The sequence below is a fragment of the Pteropus alecto genome, unplaced genomic scaffold (genome assembly GCF_000325575.1).
Source record: "Pteropus alecto unplaced genomic scaffold, ASM32557v1 scaffold87, whole genome shotgun sequence".
NCBI classification, from domain to species: Eukaryota; Metazoa; Chordata; class Mammalia; order Chiroptera; family Pteropodidae; genus Pteropus; species Pteropus alecto.
The window spans coordinates 10,834,600-10,847,927 of record NW_006443225.1 but is presented as its reverse complement, the minus strand read 5'-3'; the positions used below and the strand labels follow the sequence as shown (position 1 = coordinate 10,847,927).

Sequence of the window (13,328 nt, the reverse complement as noted above, 5' to 3'; positions counted from 1 at the left end):
AATTCCTTCAATACTTTATCTTCACACAAACTGTCTTTTGAAATTGTACTTTATAGGAAACTTAATTACACCGTGCTTTTGTTTTGTAGTCACCATTACTTTAAGTACTGCAAAATCTCAGCATTGGCTCTGCTGAAAATGGTAATGCATGCCAGATCAGGAGGCAACTTGGAAGTGATGGGCTTGATGCTGGGAAAAGTGGACGGTGAAACCATGATCATTATGGACAGTTTTGCTTTGCCTGTAGAGGGCACTGAAACCCGAGTAAATGCTCAGGCTGCTGCATATGAGTACATGGCGGCATATATAGAAAATGCCAAACAGGTAAAAATGTAGTTCCTTAAAGTTTAGCCACTGCAAGTTAAAGAGTCTCATGGCTTTCGAATTGCTAAACTTAAAACTATCCTTTTTACATGAAAGTTATATTTTATAAGTTATTTTCAACAATTTCTATATAAAAGGTATATGAGGTTAGCATGGATTTTTTTAAAAATAAATTCTCAACACTCGAGAGTGTATCTTAAAAGTTCTTATCATAAGTAAAAAATTGTAATTGTGTGGTGATGGATGTTATTTAACACTCATTGTGATCATTTTGCAATATATACGTATTGATTACACTGTACATTTGGACAAATATGTCAATTATATCAAAAAATTTTTTTAATTCTCACACTCATTACCAGATTTGTGCTTAATACCAAAAATTTGGAAATAACTTAAACATTCTTGAGTATAAAACTGATTAAATCAATTATGGGATAGCCATACAATGAACTGCTAGCCAGCCTTTATAAAAACAAAAAAGTAATCATAGATTTACTAACATGGAACAAACCACAGAATATTTTGTTAAGTAAAAGAGCAAAGTGTAAAACACTATGTGGTATGCCATTGTGTGTGTTTTTATTAATCTATACATGTACAAAGTATATTCTATAAGCAAAGAATGTCTCTGGAAGATAGGTGTGAAAGCAGCTGGTATACGGGTAATATCTGGGTTGAGAAACTGGATAGTTGAGGGGAAAGCAGTGGGAAGAAGACGGAATAACTTAGTATACTTGTATCTTGTTACTTTTGTATTTTGGGCATGTATTATATTATCTATTCAGAACATTTTTTTAATGTGATAGTAGCATATGCTATGAACTATTCAGTATACTATTATTTTATCATAGAATTGTGTAAACAGACAAATGATAAGTGTCTCTAAGATTAAACAGGAACCTCAAGCTCCCTTTCCCTTTTCATTTGTCAGGTCGGCCGCCTTGAAAATGCTATCGGCTGGTATCATAGCCACCCTGGCTATGGCTGCTGGCTTTCTGGGATTGATGTCAGTACTCAGATGCTCAATCAGCAGTTCCAGGAACCATTCGTAGCAGTGGTAGTAAGTACTTTTACAACCAGCTTTAATTAAGTTCTTCATGAAGACTTACTAAAGCAAGAATGCCAAGACATAAAAAAAAATAGTGTGGTAAGAGCAAAGCTCTGGTGTCAGTCTGCCCAGGTTTGAGTCTGAATTCCACTTCTTAGAAGCCGGAACTTTGAACAAGTTACTTAACGTCTCTGTCTCTTCTCCCACTCTGTAAGATGAGAGTGATCACAGCACCTGTGTCTCAGCTCCTGGCACATAGTAGGCATTCAGTCAGTGTTGACTGAATTGAGTAAATCAGGAATTGCTAGAGCAGCTCTTGGAATATTCAGTGTCCTAGATGCAATCCAGAGTGCTATGAATGAGGAAGGTAGAAACTGTTCACTATTAAAAAAATTTTTTTGAAACAGATGATCAAATCTTCAAATATTCTTAAATACTACAATAACGAGATCTTATCTCTAAATTAACTATGAGACATTTCTAAACTTACCACTTTATTGAACTTTTATAGTTTTTTGCTTTGCTTTGGTTGTTTTTCTCTTATTTGGTTATTTTCATTGTGTGTGCACATATGTGTGTGTAGTGTTATATGTACATATGTATTTCTAGGTTTATAATGTTTAAACAGATGGAAGTATTTTATAATAGATATTAAATATATCCCTGTAGATTGACCCAACGAGAACAATATCTGCAGGGAAAGTGAATCTTGGAGCCTTTAGGACATACCCAAAGGTAATTTTTTAAATTACTTAAGTTTTTTTAAATTCCAAATATTTGACTTATTTTTAAAGCTGTTATGATTAGTATCTTGTTTTGTCCTAAAACAGTTTTTACAAAATAGCAGTCAACTTGTTCTTAGCAAGAAATAATACATTTTCAGAACATTTTCTTTAACTTGATAGCAGCATATGCTAAGAACTATTCTGCATACGATTATTTTACCATAGTATTGTGTAAATAGACAAATGATAAGTGTCTCTAAGATTAAACAGGAACCTCAAGCTCCCTTTCCCTTTTCATTTGTCAGGTTGGCCGCCTTGAAAATGCTATTGGCTGGTATCATAGCCACCCTGGCTATGGCTGCTGGCTTTCTGGGATTGATGTCAGATGCTCAATCAGCACTTCCTGCATTTCATATTTTTGTGCTCTATGTTGTTAATTTTACTAGAAAAAGCTATCTTCACTTGTTAATAAGTGTCCATATGCCCATGGTATTCTGACAGGTACTAGAAAAGTAAACTAAATATATTGGTTTCCTTCCCAGCAATCTAAAATAGATATTAGCACATGTGTACATCACCTGAGGACAAGAAAAATGAATCTATAAGCCAGATCCAGCCTTCGGCCACCATATAGGGTTGAGGGAGGGTTTAAGCAATATACATTTTTTTTTTAGAATATTTATGTTCATTATTTGGCTCCCACAATTAATGTTTCTATAAACAGAAAGCTACACATAAAACATGTTTTCCTCTGGTTTTTTAGTCTTCTGTTTTCTTCATTTTTTTAGGGCTACAAACCTCCTGATGAAGGACCTTCTGAATATCAGACTATCCCACTTAATAAAATAGAAGACTTTGGTGTACACTGCAAACAGTAAGTAATTTAAAAAACCTCAGAGAGCATTCAGTCTTCAGTCTAAGCCCCTTATAGATGAGGAAAAAAGGTTCAGACAAAATGCATTTCATATTTTTTAATATACAAATTTAGAATAATCTTTGAATTTTTTATTACTAATATTTTAATCTAATGTGTCTTTCACAGAACCGTAAACATTTTATCAATGTACATGATACTTGGCCCATCAATGAAATTAACAGTCGAAAGACATATTCAGGGCCAGCCTAACACTAGCATGTCTGCAACCCTCGAAGTACCCAAGTTCCACTTAGCAAAGATTCTTCCTAAACATTTTCACTCCAAAAGTTAAGCTGTACTAAAAACCATTGAATTGTATACTTCTTTAAAATAGTGAATCCTATGGTATGTGAATTACTCTCAATGAGGACAGTTTTCTCCATCTTCTGAATATATCTTGCCACCTCTCTTGTTATCACTTAGTCCCAAGTCACTGCCACCTGGAGCCTGAACCAAATGTAAAATGTAAGTCAAACCATGTTCCTCCTCAGAATGACTTTCCACCTCACCAAGAGTACCATCCACAGTCCTTACCTTGGACCACGCGACCTGTGTGCTCTGGCCCCTGCTGCCTCTCTGAGCTCATCTCCTATCACTGAACCTTAGCTCTCTCCAGTTCAGCCATGTCAGGTGTGTCACGCAGCCTCCTGCCTTAGCCTCATCTCCTATCACTGAACCTTAGCTCTCTCCAGTCCAGCCATGTCGCCTCCTTATGGTTTGCCAGGTGTGCCATGCAGCCTCCTGCCTTAGGGCCTTTAAACTTGCTGTTTCCTCTACCTGGAACATTCTTCCTTATTTCCAGGTGGCTCACTAACTACTTGAGTCATTGAGTGTCTGTTTAAGGGTCACCTTAATAGAGAATGTTCATTGGTCACCCAGTCTAAAATAGCACCTTCTTGTCGCTCTGTGTTCCTTTCCCCTGCTTTATTGTTCTTCCTAGCACTTGTCACCATCTGATGTTTTTGCCTCCTTGTCATCAGCCTCTTTAGAATGTGAACTTCATGCAAGTAGAATTGATTCACTGCTGTATCCTAACATTTAAAACGGCATGGACATAGGAAGGTGGGCCTTCTCCGCTAAAAAAAAGTGTTTAAATGATTATGTAGTGTCCCCTTTTCTCTGTACCTCCTATCTCAACTTCAGGGAAAACTTTGGTTACCCATGTGCTGCCACTGCTCTTATTTTTTGTTTAGAAATTCTTAGAAAATTCCAGAATTTCTAAAATTGAGTTTTTAAACATATCTGGTTTTCAGTCATCCCAACATACTTCTGCAAAGAAAAAAAGGTGTGTTTTTTTTTCCAGTTAGAGGCTTGGGGTTAAATCATTTAACTTGCCCTATTGAAAAGAATTTCAGCCATCCCTGTTTGAGAGGATTGGTCCTGTGCATGGAAACACCTTTGCTGTGGCCTCTCACTCTCACAGTAATAGCCAATTTTTTCTTTCATTTATATCGAGTTGCAGGCGTATCAGAAGTTTGTACTTTTAATACCTACTCTACATTTTTTACCAGCAGCAGCTTTTGAAACAAACATCAATGACTGAGGCAGTCTACAAACCTACATTTCCTGTTTTTCTGAAATGTGAGCCTGTCAGAGAGGAGTCCCACCTTTCTAGGTAGAATTTTGAACCTGGAATTTCTAGGAGATTCAAAGATGTTCTCTTACTTAGGATCAATTCCTAAATAAGGAGGAGTAAGCTTTTTCATATGGCAAATAACTGGCTTAATTTATTTTTATTTTAAATGTTGAATGAAACATGCTGTCAAGATGAAAGCAGGGATGTGTGTAGGCTGGTGATAGGTCCATTTCCTAAATTATCTGCATTTTATATTGACCTTTCTTTTTTAATCCTACCTTAAATCTCAGATCATAATGCATACTCAAAATCTGTTTTAAACACAGAATGTGATATAGATATTAAATATTTTTTTAACTTTGAGGAACCTTTGTGAAAATAGTACACAAAAGTATTTTTTTAATTAGCTTGTATATTATCAGTGTTATACAAGCACCTAGTTTAAAGAGTAAAATTGTTCTATGAAACCTTATGGAAAACATAATAGTCTTGTACCATCCCCTTTCCCATCCCCCAGAGGCAATCATTTAAATTGTTGTAGTTACTCCTTTACGTATTTACCCCAATATCTTCAAGCAACATGCTGATGGTGCTGCTGCTTGATTTTCGGTTCTAGGCAGTGTATTATTGCTTCTTGTACAGAAGATGAGGATTTAGCTCCACGAGTAATTTTGAATAGTTTCGTTTTCAGCTCTGCTACTGAGATTTGCAGCTAATCATTACATATTAGACAAAAAATTTCATTGCATCAACCTGTGGAATTAAAACAGTCATTACATTAAAGCGATCCATAAATTTTAAAACATAAAAGTCTATTCTAGACTCTCGCCTTTATTTTCCATCCTTTATAAATCTAAAAATCTGTTGCTGTGCTCATCCTCTAATCTTTTCCCTCAGGTACAGAGGTCCAGCAACTTTCTAAAGCTGACCTTTCCACTTGAGCTCCCACCTCCCCTCCCCATGCCTAATCCCTCACTCCTTGTGCCTCACTTCTTAAATGCTCTCTTAAATGTCTACACTCCAGATGTAAAAATAAAGACTGAGGTTTTGGTAACACATAATTTTTCATATCTTTTATCTGCCACATACTAGCTATGTGGCTTTGAGCAAGGTCTTTACTCTCTAAATATCTTTGTACAGTGGGAATAATGAATCTTCCCGTGTATGGCTGGAGGGAAGATTAAGTGAGAATGTGTATAAAGCACCTAGGACATCAGAGATGCTCAAGAAATACTGTTCTACTTCCATATTTCACTAAGTGTGTCCTTTTCATCTACAGATATGCACAGTATCTTAATCTTGAAAAGGCCTTCACTTAATTCTGATGTCTTTAAATTCTTATTCTTTTTTATTTCTTCACTCCTGAACCAGTATTTTTTGTTATGTCCATGTGTCTTTGTCATTTGCAGCATGGACTTGAGCCTCAGCTTTATTTCTTCACATCTGCCTCACTGCAGTGGAATCCTCTGTGGTAGTCTTTCCTCTAACATGTCCTGCCACAGCCAACTTTCTAAAACACCTCTTTGGCCACATGATTGCTCTGCTCAAACACCTTCCATGAGTCCCAAGTACCTAGACGATAAAGTTTAAATTTCTTAGCCTTTTATTAATGTCCTTCACCAACTAGGCCCCAACACAGCTTTCTAGGTTTCCCTCACATAATTCTGCTCTTGCTAAATTGTCCAGGCAAACTGATTTACTTAGTATTCTTTTCATGGCTTTCCATTTTGTGAGTCGATGCTCTCTGCCTAATGCCCTTCTTGCTCTCAACCTATCCATGCCAGAGACTCATGTAAGGATTACTCTAGATCCTGCCTTCTCCCTGGGGTTTCTCAGGGCAGTTTTGTCAACACTAAGAGTGCCCATGATCTCTAATAGTTAATTGGTAGGTGATTCATTTTATATATGCATTATAGCATCACTTATTATTATTCAACATATGTCTTTTAATTTTTTGTGGATTCATACCACATCTTCTATATAAATGGTAAGCTCCTTAAGGTGAAGAAGTCCCTTGTTTTCCTTTGTATCCATCAGTGTACAGAACCTAGGGAGATATTTAAATATTTATTACTTTAAAAAATATGTTTTTCAGACATTTAATCAAGTTTACCTTGCTATCCTTGATTATAAATTAGGTACCTTTGGAAGCAGTAGTAATTCTTGTAGGTGATTTAAGGACCTACTTCAAAGTTTACTTTTCCATAAAGCAGTAGGTCCTAATTAGGGAATTAGAATGGGAGGAATGGGGAATATCATTTCCACACGTTTAGAGGTTATTTTTGCATATTCTTTTTTGGTGAACTGCCTGTTGAATGACTGTCTTTTGGCCTTTTTTTAAATTTTATTTTTTCGGCGAGGCAACCTTTGGTTGACCTCACAGATTACAAGGATCTTGTCAGCTTACAATCCCTTTTTTTTTTATTTTTTATGCCCACAGTACCTGGTCTTCCTAGGTGGTCTCCCATCCAAGTATTAACCAGGCCCAACCCTCCTTAGCTTCTGAGATCAGACGGAATCAGGCTTGTTCAGGGTATCATGGCCGTAGACCATTTTCAGTATTTTTTAAAACCTAACAAAAATTACAGCTAACTCTATGCAGGCAGTTCATTAAGCTTCTGTGCTGTTATCTAGAATGTATGAACTCGATAACATGGGTAAATATATGTCATTCAGAAAGTTCTTATTGGTTATTGATAACTCTTTGGAGATTTCTGGGCTCTACAAAGGGAGGAAGCAACACAAAGTTTAGTGAGCAGGAGGTTTGGGACCACGCCTCTGAAGTGGGAGGGAACCGTTGTGGTTATTATCTGTTGTTCTGAAAACGAAACTGTGACTATCTGGATGTAAAATGTAATTCACTTAAATTTGGCCATAACTTTTATATATGATGTAGTTGGAAATTTTTTTTTGCTTACTAAGTTTGTGCTTCTGTTTCACAGATACTATGCCTTAGAAGTCTCATATTTCAAATCCTCTTTGGATCGCAAATTGCTTGAGCTCTTGTGGAATAAATACTGGGTGAATACGCTAAGTTCGTCTAGCTTGCTTACTGTAAGTACTATACTTGCAAGGGATGCGTCTGAGTTTTATTTAAGCTACATAAGTTGTTTAATAATCTGAAACTCTGTTTTCATCAAGAGCCTATGCCTGACTTGGCCAAGATAGCAGGGCTATGGTCAGGTTCTTCACAACCGGAGCTGGGTTAGGCAAAGGTCTTTGTCATGGGCCCATCGAGACCACGTCTAAATGGCAGCTGTGGTAGCCAGATGAGGGTGACATCTGCCCCTGCTGTAAAGAGACTGACAGAGAGAAAATACAAATACTGTTTTTCATTGTGTCAAGTATTTCAGGTAGGACTCTGGTGACAAGTGACAGAAGACCCAACCAAACTAGCATAAACAAAAAAGTGAATCATGTGAGCTGCGGACTCCAGGAGAAGGGCTAAGTTCAGCCTCAGCTAAGTTTGCATTCAAACAACATTAGAAGGTCTTAGTCCTTCTCGCTCAGCTTTGATTTCATGTCATTTGGCTTCAGTGTTAGGCTTCATGTGAAAGCAGTATGACAGTTTCAGACATCCTAGCCTCTCTCCCACACATATTCATTCATTCATTCATTCATTCCATTCATTCATCCATCATCCCCAGGTAAAGTCTCATTGTGTCTGAGCTTTGCTTAGGTCACATGCTCATCCTTAAACCTGATCTAGGCCAACACAGTGAACATCATGAGTGGCTGGGCCAAGGCAAGTGTTTTACTATAGTGCTGGGGCAGAAGAAACTGAGGGGCACATGGACTAAAAATAGGGAAAGGGTTGTCCCAGAAGAAAATCAGAATATCATTACCTTAAAGCAACAGATGCTGGGCAGCAAAAAACAAAAACAAACAAAAAAACAATATTTTCTTTCCAATGTATCATTTAAACCTATTTAGAAGGGTATTTATTTAACAAGTTTCTATCAATTCTCTCTAGAGTTTACTCAGGAACAGTTTTTTTCTACTTTTAAAAAAGTAGTCCACTTCATATAGTACAATTTAGCATAATGATCAGAATCACACACTTTGGAATAAAATTAATTCAGTTCAAAACAACTCTGTCATTTTACTAGCAGTATGTGACCTTCAAAAAGTTATTTGTGACTGATCCTTTCTTGGACTCAATGTACCTACATCATTAAGTACATTGAGAATTAAATAAAATACTTTATATAAAGCAGTTAGCAAAGTGCCTGGCGTATAAGAAAGTCTCAGTAAATTATTCTGTTGTTGTTTGGTTCATTGTATTCAGGGAAAAAGACCTCACTTGAGCATATTTACTGTGTCTTTAAACACAATTCTAACAAGTTTTCTGTTCTTATTTTTTATCCTCAACAGTCACAAGTAGCAAATTGGAAGGAGAGTGATTATAATACCAAACATTTAAGTGCTACGTATGTGTCAGATACTGCTACATGCTTTATATGTGTTGTTTCCTTAGAGGCAAATGTACTAATAGCAGCTAGAAGTGACACATGATGGCAAAGGAAGAAAACACTAATACCAGAGCATTCTAAACCTTTGTGTAAGGGCAACCTACCAACTCAGCCTTCCAAATATGAAGTGATCTATAAACCCTAGGGTTTTTTCCAAATGTGGGATGAGGAGGGTGTATTGGTGTTCTAAACCAGTTAGATCCACATAAAGTAAATATAATTACATCTTTAAAAAATATCACAAGTTTGAAAAATCATTAGAAAAGCTGGTAGCATTTTAAAAGGCTCTCTTCAATGACTATGATGACAGTAAATAACTATTCATGTTTAGTGACTAAATATATATCCTGTACAGTCTTACAAATGGAGCAAATAGAATAAAATACTAATTGTTGCCAAGTTGTTTATTTAATCTTTGTGCGCTTCTGTTGAAGATATAGGCAAAAAATGGAATATATACTTTACAAATCACCTTTATGAAAATTTATTTTAGATTTAGATACATTTTCAAGATGATATCCCATAAAAAATCTTTTTGAAAATATTATGGTTAAGTATATATATGTAAATATTAAAATTTTCTTTTTTAAAGTATGGAATATTAAAGGACAAAACGGTATATATATATTCCACCTTACCAAAAAAATGTAGGTGTGCAATGCAAGCAGATAGCAACACTCTGAAATATAACTGTGGTAATAGCTAGGTAGAGGGATTATACGCATTTCTTTTTTCCTTTATATTGCTCTATATTTTCCAAATGTGCAGTAATTGTTAAGTTTATAATCAGAAAAGCTAAAACAATGTTATTTTTGTTAAAATATAATAAGTACTAATTCTGAAAGTTCAGCAATAACAAATAACAAAATTATCTAACAATTATTAAGCCTTTAGCAGGTGCCATGGACAGGCCTAAGAGCTTTACATATGTTATTTAATTTAATCTTCACCATAGCCTTAAGGTAGAAATTACTGCCTTCCTCCCCCGTTTTCAGAACAGGACTTAAGGCACGGAAGAATAAAGGAGCAGAACCAGAACCAGGACCAGAACCTGGACTCCGCTGCCAGAGTCTCTCATTATAACATAGATTAGATTTCAGCAGTCAAAAAGAAAATTTTCAAATTTAATATTGAAATTATAAAAGGGGGAAAACTCTACACTTGCACTGCTTGTACTTTGGAGTCAGTTTTGAGTTTTGGCAAGTTTAATATGACCTCTTAATTCACTGACTATCCACTTAGATTTCATAGTGGAATTCTTTGTAAATGAAATGTTTATATGGAAGAAAATGAATTTACATTAAACTTATCTAATGGTAGACTGTGTACTGACACAATACCATTTCCCCACAGAATGCAGATTATACCACCGGTCAGGTCTTTGATTTGTCTGAAAAATTAGAACAGTCAGAAGCCCAGCTGGGACGAGGGAGTTTCATGTTGGGTTTAGAAACACATGACCGGAAGTCAGAAGACAAACTTGCCAAAGCTACACGAGACAGGTAAGAGCAGATCTATTCCTGCCCCTCCTTTTGTTTCAGGATTTGCAAATAATAGGATTCAAATTCCTTATGATTTAACTTACTTATAACTTAGAATGGCATCTGAATATTAACTAATTGGGACCTTTAAGAATTGTCAAATGCAGATTTTAACTTTGAAAATTTAGTAGGCAATAGGTAAGAACATTAATGGCTTAAACGTCTAAATAATGTTATAAAAAAAACTCTTAGTTACCTTTTCTAGGTTCAGCTAGAAACTGCAACAAAGAAAACCAGTCAATCACTGGATCTTTAAAAAAAAAAAAACTTTTGCAAAAGAATGTCCAAATTTATTCTAATTATCTTCTGAGGGATTGAAATAGGATTTCTTAAATTTATCAAATTTAAAATTTTTATAAAGTTTAAACTCCTAAATATCACAGTGTTGATTGTGTCTCTCTTGTTATTCTTCTGAAATTATCCTTTATATAGTAACTTAGTATCCTAGATTTCACTAGCAAGATTTGTTAGGAGTAAACTGGGCATATATTCTCTGATAATTTAGGAAATAATTGTGTTGCCCTTTAGATGCATATGGGATTGGGAAAACTACCCAAATAACATTTACTTTCACAAAAACTGGAATTTGAATGTGATAACTAGGGGCAGAGAGGAAGAGACAACTATGTTTGCATCTGTATAAACTGAAATCTTGGTGTCCATTTTACGAAAAACTGCACTAGTGGGTAGGAAGAAGAAAGAAGGGAAGATGAAGTGTTTTAGGAGCAGAAGCGCTCTTTGATTGGAATTACCTCATTCCTTTCTTCTCCATGGGTTTTCAGAAGGTATAGGTAGAGCTAGCGGCCTGGAGAAAAATTACATTTTTCTTTGACAGTAGGTCTCATTTTTGGTATTTGCTGTGTGTTTTTGCTCAGCTGTCTTTGCATGTCTGTGATCTATAACTTTATCTACATTTACATCTCAATTTCTTATGAAACAAAAATTCACTATGGGCATGTTTCCAATTATATAAGAAGAAAAGAGGAAAGACAAAAGTAGTAGTACAAAAGTAGAGAATTTTCCTTGTTTGGGTAACTTAACAAGAACTGCATCTCTTCTGAATATGAGTGGGTTATTGTTTTTTGCTTTTATTTTTTATCAATTCTAAAATCTAAATCCTTCACTCACTAATCTAACTTTGACTTTTAATTGTTTGAAGAATGTTTGTGATGATTTCAGGAAAAAAAAATAGGATTCTTTAAAATCATTTTAAAAATTATTCTAAGTAATAAACACAAGGAACAACTGATTTTAATATAATGTTAGAATTAATCTATAATTATGAATTATATAAGTTCAGTCACTTTCTAAAACAGAACTTTTCCCAAAGCTGCTGACAAGTTACAAAACTAACTGTTACGAATTATATCAAATTTTACATTGTCATTCTTTGTGATGGTGCTAGTAAATACAGAAATGATCAAAAGACATGCAGAAGGCTAAAAATCACAAGAGTAAACTATAATTGGTGTGGTTTGGGAATACGAATAGAACAAAATTATTGGGGGTGCAAGGACAAATGCGGGGGATGTTGCATGTTTGAAACAGTTTTCAGTTCTTGTGACATTATGCAATGTGTCTTTTCTTTCCAGCTGTAAGACTACCATAGAAGCTATCCATGGATTGATGTCTCAGGTTATTAAGGATAAACTGTTTAATCAGATTAACATCTCCTAAACAATCACTAAGTAGTACTTTTGCCTGAAAGCCAGTATGAGAAAAATATTCAAGTAATACTTTAAAACCAGTTACCAAAAACTTGATTAGAAGTATAAGGTGCTCTGAAGTGTCCTGAACATTAACATCCTGTAATAAAACTCTTTAAAATGAAACTGATTTTTCATTGTTTTGTGGGAGGGGTTACATTATTTTTCTGGTGTCCTTTAATGTTATTGAATATTATTTTTTAGATGTTTATTAGAACCTTTCTATTTTTTAAAGAGTCTTGCCTATCTAAATTAGTAAAAAAATTTCAACGTTTCACTTGCCATAATGATTATCAGAGCCACTTTTCAATTCGTCTATACACTAAGTCCTCACTTAATATCAATAGGTTCTTAGAACTGCAGCAAAATGACATATAATGAAACTAACTTTACCATAGGCTAACTGATATAAACAAGAGTTAAGTTCCTACGGGATCTCATCATTTCAATGAAATGACATCGGATGAAACAGCATTATTCAAGGACCTGCTTTACCTTCTTTTGACAGCCAAAAATATACATGGCATTTTTGTGTTCCTATGAAACATTAACCAAGTCACACTATAAATTATTTTCCTGAAAAATCACATAACTTATTTGAGACAGCCTAGCATAGGGTATCTAGTCATTCAGCTATTCACCAAGCTCTTTTACTGAACCAGGCCCGGTTTTACTCAGATATTTTGAACAAGGTAGACATGGCCACTATCCCCACAGAACTTACTGTGGAGGCCAAAGCTAAGAAACTCCCTTCACAGCAGGGAGAAGTAAAGTGTGCTAGGGAACTTGGGGGAAAAACACCTGCCCCAGTAAGGAGTTGCCCAGGTAGGCTTCCTGAAGGGAGTACCTGACGTTAAGCTGAAATTTTAAAGATAGGACGACTGGTCAGGAAAAGCGTAATGGGGATGCAATTACTTTTACAGGCAGAGAGTACAGCAATGTGTGAAAGGCCAGAGGCAGAGAGAATGAGGACTGAGATTCAGACTTGAGTGTTGAGCAGAACGTGGGAAGTGGCAA

General features: G+C 35.5%; 1 protein-coding gene and 1 pseudogene across 2 annotated transcripts in view; one reads left to right on the top strand and one right to left on the bottom strand.

The window, feature by feature from the left end:
• Positions 1-12,437, top strand: part of COPS5 (COP9 signalosome subunit 5) — a 15,113-nt gene extending 2,676 nt beyond the window's left edge. For both annotated transcript variants that reach the window (XM_006924014.3, XM_015598693.2), the window contains exons 2-8: positions 90-324; positions 1,259-1,387; positions 2,045-2,110; positions 2,889-2,974; positions 7,535-7,646; positions 10,418-10,566; positions 12,198-12,437. In XM_006924014.3, coding sequence (XP_006924076.1) covers positions 90-324; positions 1,259-1,387; positions 2,045-2,110; positions 2,889-2,974; positions 7,535-7,646; positions 10,418-10,566; positions 12,198-12,282 — 862 coding nt within the window. In that variant the 3' untranslated portion in view covers positions 12,283-12,437. The remainder of the gene's footprint in view (positions 1-89; positions 325-1,258; positions 1,388-2,044; positions 2,111-2,888; positions 2,975-7,534; positions 7,647-10,417; positions 10,567-12,197) is intronic.
• Positions 7,024-7,142, bottom strand: LOC112472644 (annotated as a pseudogene).
• Positions 12,438-13,328: the final 891 nt, after the last annotated feature.